Source organism: Bombina bombina, chromosome 2 (assembly GCF_027579735.1).
Source record: "Bombina bombina isolate aBomBom1 chromosome 2, aBomBom1.pri, whole genome shotgun sequence".
NCBI classification, from domain to species: Eukaryota; Metazoa; Chordata; class Amphibia; order Anura; family Bombinatoridae; genus Bombina; species Bombina bombina.
The window spans coordinates 120,534,702-120,556,874 of record NC_069500.1 but is presented as its reverse complement, the minus strand read 5'-3'; the positions used below and the strand labels follow the sequence as shown (position 1 = coordinate 120,556,874).

Below are 22,173 nucleotides of genomic sequence, written 5' to 3'. Positions count from 1 at the left end.
TGGGTCTTCCCCTCCCCCCTGGTTCATCCCGCATGGAGCCCACTGTTCCTATGTTGACACCTCCTGCGTCAACAGACTTAGTTAGCCCACTTATGGGGAACAGGCGCAGGGCAGCTATACATGGGGACACTGACACATGGCCTGCGTTTAGCCTTCATGAGCATCTCAAATCTAAGATGGTGCGGCGCATTCAGGGTGGGAGGTACGTGCACATGTTTGAGCTTTCTGCGGAAGCTTATCGCCAGAAAGAAATGGCGGATGATGGCACGGGCCCGAAAAAATTTAAACGCCCTGATTCCTATGAGGAATGGCGCAAGTGCTTTAGGGTTTATGCGTCCTGTTATATCTCTAAATTTCCCGATCAAGCCTTAAACATCCTGAAATATCAGGATTCCATTGAGAAGTACAGGGATGGAGCTTGGCGGGATTACGACGCTGCTTTCCGTAGGAAGATGGTTGGGAACCCTCTTCTTACTTTCGGTGACGTTGATTCGCGTCTGTGGGCGCAATTGGGTCCTGAAAAACAGGCGGCGCCTGCTGCAGTAGTCGGAGCATCAGGGGGCGTTAAGGCCTCGCAGCGCTCTCGACGGCGGGCCACAGGGGTGTGCTGGCGCTTCCAGGACAAATCATGTACCAGGGGAGCGGCATGCGCATTTCGGCACGCGTGCAGAACCTGTGGTGGCGGCCACTCGGGGTCCGAGTGTACCAGAACCCAGGACGCGGGTCGTCCCCAAGAGAGACCAGCAGCTGGCTCCAAACCTTTCACTGTTGGAAAGGGCGGCCACACCTCTGAAGGTGGCCGTAATTGAGAAGTGGCTGCTGCTATACCCATTCGAGGAGGCCGCCTTGCTGCTTAGAGGCGGTCTGCGGTCGGGATTTGTTATCCCAGTCGGATCGCACGTGGAGGGTTCCTTGTCACGCAGGAACCTGAAATCCGCGTATCAGTTTCCCGGGGTTTTGCGGGATAAACTGAACAAAGAGATTGGGTTGGGTCGTATGGCAGGCCCATTGGAAGATATTCCCCTGCCAGGGCTGGTGGTATCACCCTTGGGGGTGGTTCCAAAAAAGGAGCCGGGTAAATTTCGGCTCATCCAACATCTGTCCTTCCCGAAAGGTCGTTCGGTGAATGACGCCATCCCCCCTGAACTGAGCTCAGTTTCTTACCAATCATTTGATGAGGCATTGGGGCTAGTTCGCAGGGCAGGGGCCGGGGCTCTGATGGCTAAACTGGATATAGAGTCCGCCTTTCGGCTCCTGCCCATTCACCCCTCCTCTTTTAGGCTTATGGGGTGCTATTTTGAGGGGCAGTACTACGTGGACAAATGCTTGCCCATGGGGTGCTCAATTTCGTGTGCCTACTTCGAGGCTTTCAGCTGCTTCTTGCACTGGGCCATTGCGGAGGTGGCCGGATTCGACGGCCTGGCACACTATTTGGATGATTTTCTGCTGGTTGGGCGGGCAGGATCATCTGAGTGTGCTTTCCTGATGAAAGTCACTAGGTTTCTAATGGATAGAATGGGAGTTCCTCTGGCGGAAGACAAGTCCCAGGGTCCTTGCACGTGCCTTACTTTTTTGGGCATTGAAGTTGATTCGGTGGCAGAGCAGTGCCGTCTGCCACATGAAAAAGTTCAGCGCATGTTGGAGTCAGTACGCGCTATGAGAGCAGAGCTGTATAGCTCCGTGAAGGATCTTCAAATCCTATTGGGTTTGCTGAACTTTGCCGGCAGGATCATTCCCATGGGAAGAATATTCCTTCGCAGGCTCGAGAGGCAGCTGTGCGGAAAAAGATCGCAGACCCGGAGGTTCCGGGTGTCTGCTGAGATGGTGGAAGATCTTAAGGTCTGGGAAGATTTTCTTCTCCACTTTAACGGGATCTGTCTGTGGCGGGAGGTTGTTCCTTCTAACGCAGCGATCCAGTTGTTCACTGATGCGGCTGGGTCCCACGGGTACGGGGCTTTCTTGGCCGGGCAATGGAGCGCGGGCCCATGGCCCGCCGCGTGGATAGAGAGAGGCTTGGTCAGGAACCTATGCCTTCTCGAACTGTTTCCCATACTGGTTGCTCTTGACATTTGGGGCAATCAGCTTCGCGACCGTGAGGTGGTTTTCTGGACAGATAACATGAGCGTTGTTTATGCTGTTAACAGATTATCATCTAGTTCCCCTCCGGTTGTGCGGTATTTGAGACTGTTGGTGCTGAGGTGTCTGCACCTGAATATTGTGTTCCGTGCTAAGCATGTCCCGGGCGTCCAGAATAGAATTGCTGATGCGCTCTCCCGTTTTCAATGGGAAGCATTTTATGCTTTGGTGCCCGATGCGGACACTAACGGATTGTCCTGTCCCACTTACTTATGGCAGGTGGCGCTGGATGGGGCCCCTTGATTGCGATGGTGCGGGCTTCCCTCGCTCCGTCTACCTGGGCTACGTATGTGAAATACTGGACGGAGTGGATCGCCTTTTGTGACTTCAGGTGTCGTCCCTCCTGTGACGGGGACCAGTGGGGCTTGCTTGAATGGATTACCGAACTTAAAGGTAATGGTGTTTCGAAGACTGCGATGGGTTCACGCCTGGCGGCAGTGTCCTTTTTCTGCAAGTTGTATGGGCTTGTTGACGCCTCGAAGACCTTCCTGGTTAGGCAGGTACTTCGGGGCTGGGGGCGTATGGCCCCCAGGGTCAGGGATTTCAGGGAACCAGTTACCATGGAGCGTCTGGTAACGTTGTGCCGAGTTTTGCCGGCGGTCTGTTCATCCGCCTATGAAACTGCCCTATTCTCAGCCGCCTTTGGGTTGGCTTTTCACGGGGCTCTTAGGGTAGGGGAAATTGTCCCGCCCTCTAAGAATAAGACGGGCGGCCTTTTGCTGCCTCATGTTAGAGACGACGGGTCGTCTATCTTGGTCTTTCTTCCCAGATCCAAAACTGACCAGGAAGGGAGAGGTGCCTGGTTGGCTTTGCCATCCCATGTTGAAGCTGTTTGCTGCCCGGTCAGACTGGTTAAAGCCTATATGGACGTGCGTCCTGAGGGTTTCTCGCAATTTCTAGTTCACGAGGACGGTTCCCCGTTGACTAGATTCCAGTTTAGGAAGGTGTTGGCCTGGGCAGCATCAAAGGCAGGTCTTGATCCCAGGGTGATTGCTCCCCATTCCTTTAGGGTGGGCGCGGCCACCACTGCCGCTAGTTTAGGATGGTCGGCTGACCATATTAGAGCTCTGGGGAGATGGAGGTCGCAAAGGTATCTTTTATACGTTAGGCCTTTGACTGTTTAGAAATGCTTATGTTTTGCAGATGCAAGGGATAACCTCTGTTTCTTTTCTTAGGACCAAGGAGCGGTCCACTGAGAGTATGGATTACGGGGCATTCGTACATCCACTGGGCGGAGCTTCGAGCGATCGCGAGACCTGATGGGCGTCAGCTGGGGTTCCCCTCTTCCCGAGTCACTGTTAGGTGGTTAGGGCGCAGGGGGCTTACGTGGCAGGCTCTGCCTGAGTTGCTGCAGGGGGCTTTGCGCAGGTGGGAGAAACCCCATGTACTTATCATTCACGCAGGTGGAAATGATATGGGGCTCCTACCATGCAAACAGCTCAGTGCAGTTATTCAGTCGGATCTGCGCACGATTCAGGCATGGATTCCCCAAGTCAGGATAGGGTGGTCTAACATCATCCCCAGAATAGAATGGCGCCATATGCAGTCTCATCGCGCGGCTTTTCAGGTCCGCAAGAAAATTAACAGAGAAGTGAGGATTTTCTTAGGGCAGTCAGGTGGGTTTGTTGTGGAACATGGGAACATATCAACGGCTGAGAGGTGCCTCTACAGAAGGGACGGGGTGCACCTCTCTGAGAGGGGCATTGACCTGTTCCTCTGTAATTTGAGGCGTGCTATACTTAATCATCTATAGGTGTGGCGGCAAGAGGTGAGCCTGTTGGGCTATCTCTTGTGGCGGTTGGTCCGCGCCCCGGTTTGCCATCAGAGGTAGAGTGACGGCTGCCCAGGGGAGGGTGATCTCTGCAGGCGCGCGCCTGGGGTCCCTCCCATTCTAAGATGCCGAGAACTCCCTAAGCTTCTGCGGCAGCTGAGCTCCGCTTGTGTGGGCATTCACGGGCGCGGTCCATTCTCCTAGCAGGGGGTCCCTACTCCTAGCTAGATTGCCGCCACATGTTTTAGCTGGCCCCGTTGAGTCCAGCCGGTTCTCACGTTCTACAATAAATGCGACCTTCGGGTCTTTTCCCATATATCTGTGTCTGCGTGGTTATTTAAGTATTACAGTTTTATACAAAGTTATTTAAGAGTTATAGTTGTACATAGTTAAGTTGTTGAGTCAGTTCTATGGCTCCAGTTATTATTTGTACATAGTTATGTGTTGAGCCAGTTTTATGGCTCCAGTTATTAAGGTTTTCCAGCAAGCCAGGAGGATAGGGCATTTAATTAATTAAGACAGTGGAGGGCAGCATAGCCCAGAACGACCATAATAATTAAGGCCCTTAGGAGTGTGCTGCTGTGAAGGTTGCAACAATGTTGCATTAGTGAGGGTGGGGTTTAGCTTACCTTTAAGTAGTCAGCTCCCAAGGCCCAAACCCTCTTTTCCAGCTCGTCTTCACAGCGTCCCTCCCTCCCTCCCTGCACTTGTTCACACGGCAATCTTTAGGCTGCTACATCACCAGGGTGTTTCAGCTAGGTGTCCGAGGCTGGATGAGAGCTACGCGGCTTGTTTCCTTAAGTCCAAGGACGGTAGTTTTTGACTCCCCGGGTAGTGGCATGGAGACGCGTCTAGTCACACCTGGTCCTACTGGTTCGGAGATCGTTACTTTACACCCTGGTTAGGCGGTTGGTCCGCGCCCCGGTTTGCCATCAGAGGTAGAGTGACGGCTGCCCAGGGGAGGGTGATCTCTGCAGGCCCGCGCCTGGGGTCCCTCCCATTCTAAGATGCCGAGAACTCCCTAAGCTTCTGCGGCAGCTGAGCTCCGCTTGTGTGGGCATTCACGGGAGCGGTCCATTCTCCTAGCAGGGGGTCCCTACTCCTAGCTAGATTGCCGCCACATGTTTTAGCTGGCCCCGTTGAGTCCAGCCGGTTCTCACGTTCTACAATAAATGCGACCTTCGGGTCTTTTCCCATATATCTGTGTCTGCGTGGTTATTTAAGTATTACAGTTTTATACAAAGTTATTTAAGAGTTATAGTTGTACATAGTTAAGTTGTTGAGTCAGTTCTATGGCTCCAGTTATTATTTGTACATAGTTATGTGTTGAGCCAGTTTTATGGCTCCAGTTATTAAGGTTTTCCAGCAAGCCAGGAGGATAGGGCATTTAATTAATTATGTTAACTAGACTGCCCAACATCAGATTGTCTGAGTAAACGTTCTTCCCTAGTTAATTAACTTAATATGTTAATCTGTTTTACCTGTGAATAGACAATTGTTAGAGGTTTGATGCATTGTTCATATGTTTGCTTTACTGTTAAACCAATGCCCTCTGTAACCTGAAGCCAGGGTGTATAAATCTGTGTGCTGCCTTCAAATAAAGTAGTTATTCTTTTTTAAACCTGAAATGTGGAGCTTGGTCTCATGTTTGCAGGGAAACTGGCTGGGTTGTGAATTGCTGATTCCCTATGCAGGACATTGTTCATCTGGTATTAACCCTTGGTACACTGTTGGTACCGTAACATTGGTGGCAGCGACGGAATGAACCTTATCGCCCAGAAGAGCAACTACACAAGCCAGTAACCTCAGGAAGAGGGGGATTATTACAATACTGACTAAGATGGAAAAGAGAAAAGTACATTTTGCAGCTTTTAAAAACTTCCTGGAAACAGAAGGAGAGATTGATGGGTACCTTGCGGATTTTGAGAGGCAATGTGCACTACACAAGGTACCCGCAGAGGACTGGGTCACGATATTATCTGGAAAATTATCCGGCCGGGCCAGAGAGGCTTTTCGGGCCATTCCAGATGAGGAAGTCAGGGATTATAATACTGTAAAAGAGGCTCTGCTCTCCAGGTATGCGGTTACACCGGAGGCATACAGGAGGCGGTTCAGAGACACTGTTAAATTAGCTGGAGATTCCTACCTTGAGTGGGCATGTAAGGTGCACCGCACAGCAGCTCACTGGATAGCGGGGTGCCAAGCCATATCTGGGGAAGAGGTGCTGCAGCTATTCCTGTTGGAACATTGCTTCGACAAATTACCCGCAGGAGTTCGAGAGTGGGTTCGGGACCGTAAACCCTCCACCCTGCAGGAAGCGGCTCGCTTGGCAGATGAGTATACGGATGCCCGCAAACTGGACACTGCTACCACTAAGCCCCCTGCTAGAGTGGAGTACAGACCCCCAGTCACCCCAGCAGCTGCCAGTTACCAAACCCCGGCGCACCACTATACCACACGGCCTCCGGCCACAAACTACCCTCAGAGAGCCCTGCGGTGCTACTCACAACCTATTCGGTGCTTTAGATGTAAGCAACTAGGGCACAAAAGACCAGAGTGTCCCCTAAACGCAGCGAACCAAGCGCAGTCCTGGAGAAGACCCGCCGGCGGAATCCCACGTAATCCTCAGCCTGCGGCCCGCTACGTAGAGGCGCAAGAATGCTGGAGCATCCTACATGAGGCAGACCTTGTGCAAGCTGCCCACCGGAATAACCGGCAACTGGTTAAAGTGAATGGGAAGAAGGTCAGTGGTCTACGGGATACTGGTGCTACCATGACCTTGCTTCAAAAGAACTTGGTGTCTGAGAAACAGTACACTGGAGACACTGTGGCTGTGAGGGTAGCAGGGGGCGATGTGTTCAGCCTACCTGTTGCCAGGGTACATTTGCATTGGGGAGTGGGCGCTAGACCTGTGAATGTGGGGGTCAAGAAGGACTTACCTGCTGATGTTCTTCTTGGAAATGACTTGGCCCCCCTTGTTTCTGCCTACGCTCCTATGGGTCCCGCTGATGTTAACTCTGTGACTACCCGTGCCCAGATCCGTGCAGCAGAGACTGACCCACCTGCTGCTAAGCCCCAGGACGCTGAGCTCAGTAAATCTCTATCCGCTATTGATATGTGGAGGTCCCGTTACAATGCGCTGATGAAGGAGAAGAGGAGTGCAGAGGAAAAAGCACGTTTAGAACAGGAATCTCTGCTAGACAAGCTGCACCGACAGACTGCAGAAAACACCAGCTTGAGAGTGGAACATGAAACATTAAAGAAAAACTTAGTGACACTGGAGGAGAAGCTGACGCTGGCTCATAGTGAGGTGCTGCAACTCAAGGGCACCCTATGTCAGTATGAAGGGATTGTGGATACCTATAAAGAGCAGGTACAGAAAACTCGTAAAGAAGCTGATGTGATTTTGAAGGACTGTTTGGCCCTGGTCTGGGCACTGAGGAATTTGAACCCTTGTTTGTATGGACAGGAATTCTCTCTCATAACGGGAATACAGATGGATTGTCCCAGCAAACTGACATGCCTACCAGGCGCTCTGGTGGTATATGGCACAGTACATACCCTGGACAGCCGAGCATGACAAACCAGAGGGAGAGGAGTTTGATGGTCCTGTCCCCCAGCAACACGGCTGTTTAGCCAAAGGGGAGACGATTGGTCTCCCCCCCAGCAGCACAGCTATGTATCCAAAGGGGAGACAGTCGGTCTCCCCCTCCAGCAACCAGGCTCCCACCAGGCTACTTCCATGGTAGTGCTGGCACCCGGGCAGAGTACAGCTGGTCTCTGCCCACCTCGCAACCCACCAATTCAGCGTACCAGTCCCCCACACAGCTGTGGTGAGGCACCTGGACATGGACAAGTTTTCCCCGTACTCAGGTGTAGTAACCATTTATTGTGGGTGGGCTGTACTACTAATTGTGTTTTATGGGTGGGTTGCTGGACTAACCAGGGCACTGACCGGCAGGAGGTCAGATACCCTGTTAGTCTGTTTGGAAAAGGGGAGAGATGTGACGAAACCAATCTCGCCACTGTACATTGGAGGGCCTGTTATGGAACATTCTTTGGGCTGGAGGTACATGGGCTTAAGGATACCCAGAGACTGCATGAAAATATGGAATTTTATATGCTGGACACCCCATGTACTTTCATAACTCTGTCTTATGTCTATGTCACCCTGTATCCATAAATACAGGATGGGTACAGGGTGTGAGTGCACCTTTTGGGAGCAATTGTGACTCTATAAGCCAAGTGGGCATAAAAGACTTTATAGCTAATAAGAACTGTTCCTATATTCTGTAATAAGATGTATTCTATGTATGTTTCAGATCTGATTGTGTCTCAGGAGTCTGTCTGGGTAAACTGATTGTGTCCTTGTGTGATTATGTTAACTAGACTGCCCAACATCAGATTGTCTGAGTAAACGTTCTTCCCTAGTTAATTAACTTAATATGTTAATCTGTTTTACCTGTGAATAGACAATTGTTAGAGGTTTGATGCATTGTTCATATGTTTGCTTTACTGTTAAACCAATGCCCTCTGTAACCTGAAGCCAGGGTGTATAAATCTGTGTGCTGCCTTCAAATAAAGTAGTTATTCTTTTTTAAACCTGAAATGTGGAGCTTGGTCTCATGTTTGCAGGGAAACTGGCTGGGTTGTGAATTGCTGATTCCCTATGCAGGACATTGTTCATCTGGTATTAACCCTTGGTACACTGTTGGTACCGTAACAATTTCGTACTTTAACCCACTAAATGTCAGGGTTTTATAAGTCTGCAGGAGAGAGCTTCAGGCAGACACGTCTTCACTCTCCAGCGGCTAGCTCCGCCCCCCCCGTTCCGTCACTTTTCATGAAAAAGCATTTTACAGGCCGGATCAGATATCATAATGTGGTTTCTGTGGATGGTTTGTAGCTGATTACACTTATAACATTTAGTCATGTGTGACTGGTGAATTTGGTGTATCTTGTTTGCTGGGAAGGTGCCATTCCGTCACTTTTCATGAAAAATAATTTTACAGGCCGGAACGGGTATTGGAACGTTGTTTCTGTGGATGGTTTGTGGTTGATTACACTTATCACATCTAGTTATGTGTGGCTGGTGAATTTGGTCTGTATATTTTGCTGGGAAGGTGGCGTTCCGTCACTTTTTATAAAAAAGTGTATTAAAGGCCGGAACAGATATCATAATGTGGTTTCTGTGGATGGTTTGTGGCTGATTACACTTATAACATTTAGTTATGTGTGACTGGTGAATTTGGTGTATCTGGTTTGCTGGTAAGGTGCTGTTACGTCACTTTTCATGAAAAAGCGTTTTACATGCTGGAACGGGTATTGGAACATGGTTTCTGTGTATGGTTTGTGATTGATTACACTTACCACAACTAGTTATGTTTGGCTGGTGAATTTGGTCTGTATATTTTGCTGAGAAGGTGCCGTTCCGTCACTTTTTATAAAAAAGTGTATTAAAGGCCGGAACAGATTTCATAATGTGGTTTCTGTGGATGGTTTGTGGCTGATTACACTTATAACATTTAGTTATGTGTGACTGGTGAATTTGGTGTATCTGGTTTGCTGGTAAAGTTCCGTTCCGTCACTTTTCATGAAAAAGCGTTTTACAGGCTGGAACGGGTATTGGAACGTGGTTTCTGTAGATGGTTTGTGGTTGATTACACTTATCACATCTAGTTATGTGTGGCTGGTGAATTTGGTCTGTATATTTTGCTGGGAAGGTGCCGTTCCGTCACTTTTTATAAAAAAGTGTATTAAAGGCCGGAACAGATATCATAATGTGGTTTCTGTGGATGGTTTGTGGCTGATTACACTTATAACATTTAGTCATGTGTGACTGGTGAATTTGGTGTATCTAGTTTAATGGTAAGTTGCTGTTCCGTCACTTTTCATGAAAAAGCATTTTACAGGCCGGAACGGGTATTGGAACGTGGTTTCTGTGGATGGATTGTGGTTGATTACACTTATCACATCTAGTTATGTGTGACTGGTCAATTTGGTCTGTATATTTTGCTGGGAAGGTGGCGTTCGGTCACTTTTTATAAAATAGTGTAATAAAGGCTGGAACAGATATCATAATGTGGTTTCTGTGGATGATTTGTAGCTGATAACACTTATAACATTTAGTCATGTGTCACTGGTGAATTTGGTGTATCTTGTTTGCTGGTAAGGTGCCGTTCCGTCACTTTTCATGAAAAAGAATTTTACAGGCCGGAACGGGTATTGGAACGTGGTTTCTGTGGATGGTTTGTGGTTGATTACACTTATCATATCTAGTTATGTGTGGCTGGTGAATTTGGTCTGTATATTTTGCTGGGAAGGTGGCGTTCCGTCACTTTTTATAAAAAAGTGTATTAAAGGCTGGAACAGATATCATAATGTGGTTTCTGTGGATGGTTTGTAGCTGATTACACTTATAACATTTAGTCATGTGTGACTGGTGAATTTGGTGTATCTTGTTTGCTGGGAAGGTGCCGTTACGTCACTTTTCATGAAAAAGCATTTTACAGGCCGGAACGGGTATTGGAACGTGGTTTCTGTGGATGGTTTGTGGTTGATTACACTTATCACATCAAGTTATGTGTGGCTGGTGAATTTGGTCTGTATATTTTGCTGGGAAGGTGCCGTTCCGTCACTTTTTATAAAAAAGTGTATTAAAGGCTGGAACAGATATCATAATGTGGTTTCTGTGGATGGTTTGTGGCTGATTACACTTATAACATTTAGTTATGTGTGACTGGTGAATTTGGTGTATCTGGTTTGCTGGTAAGGTGCCGTTCCGTCACTTTTCATGAAAAAGCGTTTCACATGCCGGAACGGGTATTGGAACGTGGTTTCTGTGTATGGTTTGTGGTTGATTACACTTACCACATCTAGTTATGTGTGGCTGGTGAATTTGGTCTGTATATTTTGCTGGGAAGGTGCCGTTCCGTCACTTTTTATAAAAAAGTGTATTAAAGGCCGGAACAGATATCATAATGTGGTTTCTGTGGATGGTTTGTGGCTGATTACACTTATAACATTTAGTCATGTGTGACTGGTGAATTTGGTGTATCTAGTTTGCTGGTAAGGTGCCGTTCCGTCACTTTTCATGTAAAAGCATTTTACAGGCCGAAACAGGTATTGGAACGTGGTTTCTGTGGATGGTTTGTGGTTGATTACACTTATCACATCTAGTTATGTGTGGCTGGTGAATTTGGTCTGTATATTTTGCTGGGAAGGTGGCGTTCCGTCACTTTTTATAGAAAAGTGTATTAAAGGCTGGAACAGATATCATAATGTGGTTTCTGTGGATGGTTTGTAGCTGATTACACTTATAACATTTAGTCATGTGTGACTGGTGAATTTGGTGCATCTTGTTTGCTGGTAAGGTGCCGTTCCGTCACTTTTCATGAAAAAGCATTTTACAGGCCGGAACAGGTATTGGAACGTGGTTTCTGTGGATGGTTTGTGGTTGATTACACTTATCACATCTAGTTATGTGTGGCTGGTGAATTTGGTCTCTATATTTTGCTGGGAAGGTGCTGTTCCGTCACTTTTTATAAAAAAGTGTATTAAAGGCCGGAACAGATATCATAATGTTGTGGTTTCTGTGGATGGTTTGTGGCTGATTACACTTATAACATTTAGTTATGTGTGACTGGTGAATTTGGTGCATCTGATTGCTGGTAAGGTGCCGTTCCATCACTTTTCATGAAAAAGCATTTTACAGGCCATAACGGCATTGGAACGTGGTTTCTGTGGATGGTTTGTGGTTGATTACACTTATCACATCTAGTTATGTGTGGCTGGTGAATTTGGTCTGTATATTTTGCTGGGAAGGTGCCATTCCGTCACTTTTTATAAAAAAGTGTATTAAAGGCAGGAACAGATATCATAATTTGGTTTCTGTGGATGGTTTGTGGCTGATTACACTTATAACATTTAGTTATGTGTGACTGGTGAATTTTTTGTATCTGGTTTGCTGGTAAGGGGCCGTTCCAACATTTTTCCTGAAAAAGCGTTTTACAGGCTGGAACGCGTATTGGAACGTGGTTTCTGTGGATGGTTTGTGGTTTTTTACACTTATCACATCTAGTTATGTGTGGCTGGTGAATTTGGTCTGTATATTTTGCTGGGATTGTGCCGTTCCGTCACTTTTTATAAAAAAGTGTATTAAAGGCTGGAACAGATATCATAATGTGGTTTCTGTGGATGGTTTGTGGCTGATTACACTTATAACATTTAGTCATGTGTGACTGGTGAATTTGGTGTATTTGGTTTGCTGGTAAGGTGCTGTTCCATCACTTTTCATGAAAAAGCGTTTTACAGGCCGGAACGGGTATTGGAACGTGGTTTCTGTGGATGGTTTGTGGCTGATTACACTTATTACATTTAGTCACATGTGACTTGTGAATTTGGTGTATCTGGTTTTCTGGGAAGGTGCTGTTCCGGGCTTTTATGTTTGGTTCCGGACACTATTTTGGTAGTTAAAGGGTTAATTAATTATTATATCACAAATATTCTTGTTCCTAAAATTGTTCTCAAGAGTCTCTAACACATCCCATTATATTTTAAATCAATTTCCTTCATAAAAGGCCTGTTCCAGCCTGTTCCGTTCCGTTCCGGCTTTTACACCGTTCCAATAAAAAGTTGCAGTTTCATTGAAAAAGTTAAAATATAATGTAATAGATGTATCATTAGGAATGTAAAGGATAATACTGAACTGTACTTTTGATAAATATTGTTTTGATTTTAAAGTTAACTAATTCTAGAAAATATAGTAAATCTATATAAATATAGTTTATGTCAGTAACATCATAGTGAATTTAAAATGACACAACCAAATAAGAAATATAAACTTGCTACAGATTTCAGTGCTAAGGTGATCATTGTGATTTTTTATTTTATTGTGGGGTTTTACACTTTGGTCTAACTAGGGTTACCTGGAGAGTGGAGAACAGACCTCAAATAGTGTGTCTCACTATCTCATAGTGTGACTTGATAGCTGTGCTAAATATTTATTCACCATTGCTTTGTGAGACCCCGGGTAGCCTGTCAGCAGCCAGAATTTACATCCACAACTCCTTTTTAACTTCAACTTGCAGTTGCAGATATTCATAAATACTTTATAAATAGTATTATTTATTTTATTTTGTTCAAATAAAATAATTTGAAAACAATATTACACTTTAGGCTTTAGGTGATTTTGGTTCCTGCACTATATTTAACCTTGACCATGAAACCAAACCCCAGCAGCTCAGCAGCATGACAGATTCCCCTCCTTCCTGCCCTCCCATTTCTCGTCACGATTGTTTCCCTCCTCCTTCTGCCTTAAGTAGAGGCCTCCTAAAATTGAATTCAGGCTGCACAAGTTTTTGCTCTGCTGGAGGATGTCTGCCTGTAAGTTCTTCTCCCCGCTCAGGAAAGCCATTAGCCCTCAGTCTCCATGGGAGAAAACAAGCTGCATAATTGCAGCATGGATGATACAAAGCAAGGTATGCTGCAGACCAGCCCTGCTGTCACTAATCATTTTATGCATTTTAAACTACGTGTGTTTTGTTGTCATCATCAGCTGGCCTAGGCAGCGCTGTTTGTGAGTCTGGCATCATAGAGGCAACGCGCTTTGTTTTGTTACTGGTGCATCTGTATCTTCCATAATAATAAAAAAAAAAGTGTTTGTGTGTTGTACTTCACCTCTTGTGCTGTCAGTCAAGGTGTTAAATGGTTGCACACAATGACAATAGCGTTGAGAATATGACCTTGACGTCGTCAATATTTAAAAATAAAAAAAGTTTAGCGTCAGTGGCACTTGTTCTCTTTCCCCAGTACTATTGCTTGTATCCACGTGTCAGTCAGTATGAGAAACACATGTGTGCGTTCATAACCTGTCCATAGGTTAAAAAGGTTTTTTAACACATTTTTGTAGTTTTTATATAAATTATACTTATTTAGTTTTTCTTATTAGCCAGTCCCAGGACAAAGCTGCACACAGTCACTACCTGAGTTTTACTATATTTAAAAATAAACCTGTTTTAAATTAACCATTAAAATGATTATTGGCATTCACACTTTTGCATGTAAAGGGGGGAAAGCAAATATGAAAATGTTTCTCTAAGTGTCAATGCACAAATGCCTCTCGCACTGTAGCTGTAATCAAGGTCACTTAAAAATATTCTTTTTAACTCAGCAGTTGCAGGGTTAGGCCACTGTCTTCAGGTAACTTTTTGTGTAAGTCAATTATGTGTTTAAAAGGTGATACCCTCCAAAACTTTAATAACAACCTCTTGTGACTTATTTTTATAGCCCTGTGGAAGCTATTTTTCTACCAGCAGTCACCAGAATGCTAAATTTTACAGTGATCCAGTTGAAGCAGTAAAAGACATACCAGATGGATCCACTCTACTTGTTGGTGGTAAATATAGCGATATGGTGGATTCCTTGTTAATTACAATACCTTCTAGATCTTTGATGTAACGTGTTTTTTTAAATTTGTGATCATGTGTAGACTGTGTATATTCAGTTTATTATTGGTTCTGGGTTTTTAACCATTCAGAGCCCCCCCACCTTCAAAAAGAAGGATGTAATACTAGCGTTATGCATAGTATAGAATCGTATGCCTGTTTGAAAAGGCTAAGAATTAAAAATGTTTAGGGTTGAAGAAGATATGTATACAGGTTTACCTCACTTTACAGCGCTTCACTTTACAGCGCTTTGTGGAGCTCAAGTTAAAGCTCTAAGGATTTTGAAACAGTGCTGTAATCATTGTGAGAAAAGTGACTGGCACCATTTTGTTCTGCGCAGTTCTCTCTGTTTACAGCATTAAAGTGCAATCTGTGTCTCAGTGCTATAGTCTGGCAAATGTTACTACAGTAATTGTCACTATTTTACAGGTACAGCATTTATTTTAACACTAATTGAATACTGTGCTGTGTAAATGTTAAACTAAACTTAGCGCTATTGCACACCTAATATAAGTTAGTTTAAACATGTTTTTAAACACACTGGCAAGCGAAAAGAAAGCTAAAACTGCATTGTTTCACTTTAAGGCGGTTTTCACTTTACAGCGGGGCTCCGGTCCCTAACCCGCTGGATAAGCGGGGTATACCTGTATAAATACCATACCCCACTGCGTTTCACAAGCAAGCTGAGCCTTCCTGCACCTCCAAAACAATAATTTTGGCTCAATTTTATATTGAGTTTGTTGGGGAGGGGGTTGCTACCAGAAATACAAGTCTGCATGCTTTAATATGTTATGACGTCATTAGCAGTATTAATCTCCAAATAGAGGCATGAGAGATCATGATCACTTGGAGATAAGATTGTTTGTTTAACTTTCTCCTCAAGACGTTTATCCTTTTAAATGGTAAATATCATTTTTTTTTTTTTTAACTCTTAAATGAACATGATTGTCTAGTAATATACGCTGGATGATGCGTAACTGAGATGCTGTTCTGGAATTTACAATTAAAGGGACATAAACCCCAATTTCCTCTCTCGATTTAGAAAGAGAATGCAATTTTGAACAATTATCTAATTTACTACTTTTATCTAATTTGCTTAATTCTCTTGATATCCTTTTGCTGAAAAGCATATTTAGATAGGCTCAGTAGATGCTGATTGGTGGCTGCACATAGATGTTTCATGTGATTGGCTCACCTATGTTCATTGCTATTTCTTCAACAAAGGATATCTAAAGAATGAAACAAATTAGATAATAAAGGTAAATTGGGATGTTTAAAATTGCATTCTATATCTGAATCATGAGAGAGAAATTCTGGGTTAAATGTTCCTTTAAAGGCTTACTAAACCCAGCTTTTTTTTTTTTTTTTTTCATGATTAAGATAAATGTAGCCGCCAATAAGCAAGCGCTATCCAGGGTGCTGAACCTAAAATGGGCCGGCTGCTATGCTTTACATTCCTGCTTTTTCAAATAAAGATAGCAAGAGAATGAAGATAAACGTAGTGAATTAGAAAGTTGCTTAAAATTGGCTACTGAATCGTGAAAGAGAAAAGGAAAAAAAAATTGTGTTAATATCCTTTAATTCAGGTGATTACCTTTCCAATGGTGGGTCTTGGGGGTCTGTAGCTGCTTAGATCCCAGAGATACAGGTTTCTAAGCAGCATGCCCCCTTTCCCTATACTTTGTATTGACAATTTTAAATAACGTTGCGCAGTGACGTCATCACATCATTGCACGTAACGTGAAGCCCCGGCGATGCCTGTCACTATGCAGGCCTGATCGCCGGGGTAGGAGCTGGTGGGGGGCCCCCAGATTGCATAAAAGGTAGTTGAGTGCTAATGACGTCTCTGAGCCGTCATTAGCACTCAAGGGGTTAAAGATAATCCCTTTATTACGTATTCCCCAGTTTCGTTATAACACGTTTATGTTAATATACTTTTTATCTCTGATTACCTTGTATCTAAGCCTCTGCAGACTGTTTCCTTATTTCAGTTCTTTTGACAGACTTGCATTTTGGTCAATCAGTGATGACTCCTAAATAACATTGTGCTTACTCCCATGGAGTTATCTATGTCACACAACCTAGCACTGTGTCTAGCTGTGAACTGTTAAAATGCACTGAGGTAAGGTGGCCTTGAATGGCTTAGAAATTATCATATTCGCTTTCAGCAAAGAACAGCAAGAGAAGAAAGCAAACTAAATTGGAAAGTTGTTAATAATTGCATTCCCTATCTGAATCATGAGTTTAATTTTGACTAGACTGTCCCTTTAACTCAGGAGTGATTATAATCCATAGACTAGGCATTTGACCCAGTAACACACAGTCTAAAAGAAAGCAGTGATCGCTATACAAAGACTGATCCTTATTTATATGTATATTTGCTTTCTGATGGGGGGGGGGTTATTGCTGTGTATATAAATTAGTAACTATCTTAGTTTTAACATGTGCATTTTCTATTACTGTTATACTTGTAAACACAAAACCATTATAAAATACAACAATATTTCATTTTCTTTCTGTGATCAGCTGAGATGCTCTAGGGTTTAACTTGTGTAATTTTTATCCCAGGTTTTGGTTTGTGTGGAATTCCGGAGAACCTTATAGCTGGACTCTTGAAGACTGGTGTTAAAGGAATTACTGCAGTGAGCAACAATGCAGGGTAAATACATTTTGTTTACCATACTGTGACTAAGGATTACAATTTCATTATAAAGAGAGAATATACAGGTTTAAATATATATATTTTTTTTTTAATTGCTACATATTATGTATCCTTTGTTGAAAAGCATATGTAGGTAGTCTCAGGAGCTGCAATGCACTGACAGCTAGCTGGGGGCTGCACACACATGTCTCTGGCCACATCTAAATTCTGGGTCCCAGTACTTGCAGATGCAATTATTTGTTCCATGTTGACTCCAGTCCCTGTGTGATCCAAAATGGGATGTTCCCTGGAGATCTGCCCATTCTTGTAATGTTGCTTAATGAGCTACTGACATTTTATTATGTCTCTGTAGCCAGCAGTATTATGTGTTCTCCCAGATCTGAATTAACTTCCTGATTGCTTTGTTTGTCTTGCCAGATCTTTGATATAAACTAAAGATTTTAAAGTAGGCATCAGCATTTGGATACATTGTTTGCATCTGCTTGTGGCATTCCATTATTTTTGTAGCCAAATTCCTTATTGTGTGAGACCAGCACACACAAACATCTGTGAAAATCCAGTTCTTAGTGACTGTTGCATGTTGAGAAGAAAAAATCTTGCTCTGAAAAGAACCGACTGGCACAAAGGTCCACCTTCTGCACCCAAGCAATATTATTGGGGTGCTAAATAATCTTGCTACACTAAACAGAACCATACTGTATAGGCCTGCAGTCTGGTTGAATTTGTATTAGATTATTCATATATTAGAAGTGGACCCTTGATATGAATGTCGCATTTTTTATTAACTCCAGCATGGAGTGAAATTTATTGTTCCTTACTGAACCTGGGTGAGTGGGAGAATTTGGCACTTTTGCGTCAACCAGAAGTTGCTTGAAGTATTACTACAACATTTTGTATTTAATTTCTAGTTTAATCTACATTTACTCTTGTCAGTTAACAATGCATATTCTATGTAGGCGAAGTCTGCTGAAAACTCAGTTGGCAACAAGTCAGTGAGACTGTCACTTTCCTAAACGGTAAAGCTCATTTCAAATAGAAATGCAAAGTGAAATCGGTTTTGTAAAAGTTGTACAGAATTTTACAATTTTTTTTTTTTTTTTTTTTGCAAAAGTATAAATGCATTAAAACACAAAATAGAAAGTACAAAGTGTAAATGTAATAAAATGACAAAATCTGACGTACACATTTCATTTTGCTCTAAAAACAAAACCTGTTTTATATAGTTCTATTAAACTGCTTGTCTTGGATTCGTCTTGTGAAATTCTGGGACTGCACTTTATAGAGGTATATGAGAAGCTAATGTTACAATTAGTGAACCTAATGAACTGTAACTTTGTCACTGACTCAGAGTACATGATGTGCTTTTGTAAATTTGTATTAATCATTTACTAAAGATTGCTGCATTTCAATAAGGAAAGATGTCAGGCAGACACAACACAAGATAAGGGTAAAGATAGGCAAGGAGGGAATAGTATGTGGTTTTTTTTTTTTTTTTTTTTTGAGTGGCTTATTCTTGGTCTATGGTGCCCTTATACAGTTGAGGGAACAATTGGCTTCATGTTATGGCGGTTACTTTGTGTGTGTGTCACAATTGGGGTTAGAATGCAGCCTTTACTATAGCAGGCGCTAACTTGTAGGAATGGTGATTTAAAGGGATATAAGTGTTTTGGTTTTGTTCTCTCTGCAGCTGCACAGACATGTTTAACATTTTGTTGCGTTCTGCCTCTTCTAAGCATGGGCAGAATCTGACTTCTGTCTCTCACTTTCACTGAATACAAAACCAGCTCATCTTAATCTAGAAGATGCCTTATCAAGCTAGATAAGCTTTCCTATAGAGCAATAGACGCTGTGTGTGTGTGTGTGTGTATATATATATATATATATATATATATATATATATATATATATATATATATATAATCATACCTTAATTAAAGGGACAGTCTACACCAACATTTTTTGTTTTAAAAGAATCCTTTATTACCCAGTTTTGCAAAACAAAGTTACATTGGTATACTTTAATCTCTGTGAATCTAAGCATCTTCTGACAGCCCCCTGATCACATTATTTTATTTATTGACTTTTGCTAATTAGTGCTGATTCTTAAATAACTCATTGGGTGTGAAAACAATGTTATCTATATGGCCCCATGAACTAGCAGTCTCCTGTTGTGAAAAGCAAATAAAAAAAAAGTGATAAGAGGCTGTCTGTAGTGGTTTAGAAACAGACAGGCAGACATTTAGAGGTTTAAAGGTTATAAAGTATAACAATGTTGGTTGTGCAAAACTGGGGAATGGGTAGTAAAGGCATTATCTATCCTTAAACGATAACAAATTTAGTGTTTACTGTCACTTTAAAATGTACTTTGTAAATTTTTTTTTTTTTTTTTTTAAAGCAATTATCTGAACCTTAAATGAGTCATAATCTTGTGGGTGTGTTGGGCAAAAATTGTGCCTATTAGACTTACAGATACAGGGTTGCCACAATCCTTCAATTTTGTGGAAAAAGAAAAGCAAAAGCTATGTATGCTTGCATATGCACTTATGATTTGGCTGGCACATGATACAGGGGGAGTAAAAATAGATGTAACTTTAAAGTTCAGACTAAGGGGTTGATTTATCAAAGGCTTCACAAGCCTTTTGACCCCATACGACTGCAGCTTCTCACAAGAGAAACGGCACACCGTATTTAACAAGTGGCGACCTTCAATCTCCCCGGTATATTCTGACTGGGGAGATTGACAGCTCCTTCCCGCGCATGATTGACTGCGCAGGCAGGGAGCGGGATTTCAGGCCAGCGCAAAATAGCACTCATGCGTCGTTAGGGGTTTTAAGTGGCTGGAAGTGATCCTGATCACTTCCAGCCTCTTTCAAGGTATTGCCGTGATGCCTCGATAGACATTTCTTCTATAAAGGTAAGACGAGTCCACTGATTCATCCTTTACTTGTGGGATATTATCCTTCTCTACAGGAAGTGGCAAAGAGCACCGCAGCAGAGCTGTCTATATAGCTCCACCCCCCCCAGTCATTCTCGTTGCCTACTCTAAGTACTAGGAAGGGTAAAGTGAAAGAGGTGATAAAATATTTCTTCAATCAAGAGTTTGTTATTTTTAAATGGTACCGGTGTGTACTATTTACTCTCAGGCAGCAGATGGATGAAGACTGCTGCTTGGATGATGATGATATTAGCATTTGTAACTAAGGTCTGTTGCTGTTCTCACAGAGGCTGAGGAGTACAGGAAACTTCAGTGTGAGGAACGGTTTCATGCTATGCAGCAGTGAGGTATGTTCAGTCATATTTTTTTTTTTTTTTCTGGAGAGACTGTGTATTTCAGAAAGACTGACATTGTAACCAGAAGGGTAAGCAGTAATCCTAGAGCTAAAAGAAGGGCATTACTTAGCTTGCTTATGTGGCCAATTACATATATGGTTGACACTGAATGACAAATCTTTAACGTTTTGGGCAACTTTATTAGGGCACACATGGCTTAACTTTTGGGTCTTGGAACCCACATGGCTTTTTATAACCGCTCTGGTGCGGTTCTTTGAGGCTCAGGAAACATTGAGTGAGATGGGCGGGGCCTACTTTCGCGCCTCAGATGCAGTTAGTTTGGCAGCAAGCTCTAACTCCTGAGGGCCCTGGTGTATGTTTTGGGCCAAATCCAAGCTTTTACCCCACACTTTCGATTCCTGAGGGCAGTTAGGGCCACAGCAGGGCTGTGGCAAGGTGCTGAGGGGTCTTTTTCTGGATCTGGGCCTATTTTCAATCCGGTTTGGACATTAAGGGGTTAATTGTTATAAAATTTTGTGGAGCAATCTTACCTATAGTGGGTCTACATACAAAATTTTGAAAAATTTGGTGCATGTTTAGGCTGTTATGCAGAAATTGTGTGTGTTTTTTTTTTTTTTTTTTCTCAAAGGCGCAGTACCGTTTTTTAACTGTTATTTTTCACTAAATAAAGTGTTTTCATGCATGTTTGTAGTCATTACTAGCCTGTTCAACATGTCTGACATTGAGGAAAGTCAGTGTTCAATATGTTTAGAAGCCATTGTGGAACCTCCACTTATGTGTTCCTCATGCACTGAAAGGTCAAATTGTAAAGAACATATTTTAGCTACTAAAAGTATGTCACAGGATGATTCTCGGTCAGAAGAGAATCGGGTTAAGCCACCTAATTCTCCACAAGTGTCGCAACCGTTAACGCCCGCACAAGCGACGCCAAGTACTTCTAGTGCGTCTAATTCTTTCACCCTGCAAGATATGGCCGCAGTTATGAATACTACCCTCACTGAGGATTTATCTAAGCTGCCGGGGAAGCGCAGTAGGTCTGGTGTGAGAACATACGCTGAGCCCTCTGACACTTTATTAGCTATATCTGATGTACCCTCACAATGTTCTGAAGTGAGAGATTTGCTGGCTGAGGGAGAGATTTCTGAAAATATGTTCCCTCAGACAGATTCAGATATGACAGCTTTTAAATTTAAACTAGAACACCTCCGCTTATTGCTCAGGGAGGTTTTAGTGACTCTGGATGATTGTGACCCTATTGTAGTTCCAGAGAAATTGTGTAAAACGGACAGATTCCTAGAGGTTCCTGCCTACACTGATGTTTTTCCGGTCCCTAAGAGGATTTCGGAAATTGTTACTAAGGAGTGGGATAGACCAGGTATTCCGTTCGCTCCCCCTCCTACTTTTATGAAAATGTTTCCTGTATCAGGCACTGTGCGGGACTCGTGGCAGATGGTCCCTAAGGTGGAGGGAGCTATTTCTACCCTGGCTAAGCGTACAACTATACCTATTGAGGACAGTTATGCTTTCAAATATCCTATGGATAAAAAATTAGAGGGTCTTCTGAAGAAAATATTTGTTCATCAAGGTTTTCTTCTCCAACCTATAGCGTGCATTGTTCCTGTAACTACTGCAGCATAATTTTGGTTCGAGGCTCTTCAGGTTGAGACTCCATTACAGGATATTCTGGATAGAATTAGGGCTCTCAAGCTAGCTAATTCTTTCATTACAGATGCCGCTTTTCAATTGGCTAAATTAGCGGCAAAGAATTCAGGTTTTGCCATTTTAGCACGCAGAGCGTTAAGGCTTAAGTCCTGGTCTGCTGATGTGTCATCAAAAGCTAAGCTTTTAGCCATCCCTTTCGGGGGTAA

General features: G+C 43.3%; 1 protein-coding gene across 1 annotated transcript in view; it reads left to right on the top strand.

Moving 5' to 3' along the window:
- Positions 1-13,222: 13,222 nt before the first annotated feature.
- Positions 13,223-22,173, top strand: part of LOC128648519 (succinyl-CoA:3-ketoacid coenzyme A transferase 1, mitochondrial-like) — a 67,342-nt gene continuing 58,391 nt past the window's right edge. The window contains exons 1-3 of the mRNA XM_053701239.1: positions 13,223-13,386; positions 14,195-14,303; positions 16,921-17,011. Of these exons, the coding sequence (XP_053557214.1) occupies positions 13,282-13,386; positions 14,195-14,303; positions 16,921-17,011 (305 nt within the window). The 5' untranslated portion in view covers positions 13,223-13,281. The remainder of the gene's footprint in view (positions 13,387-14,194; positions 14,304-16,920; positions 17,012-22,173) is intronic.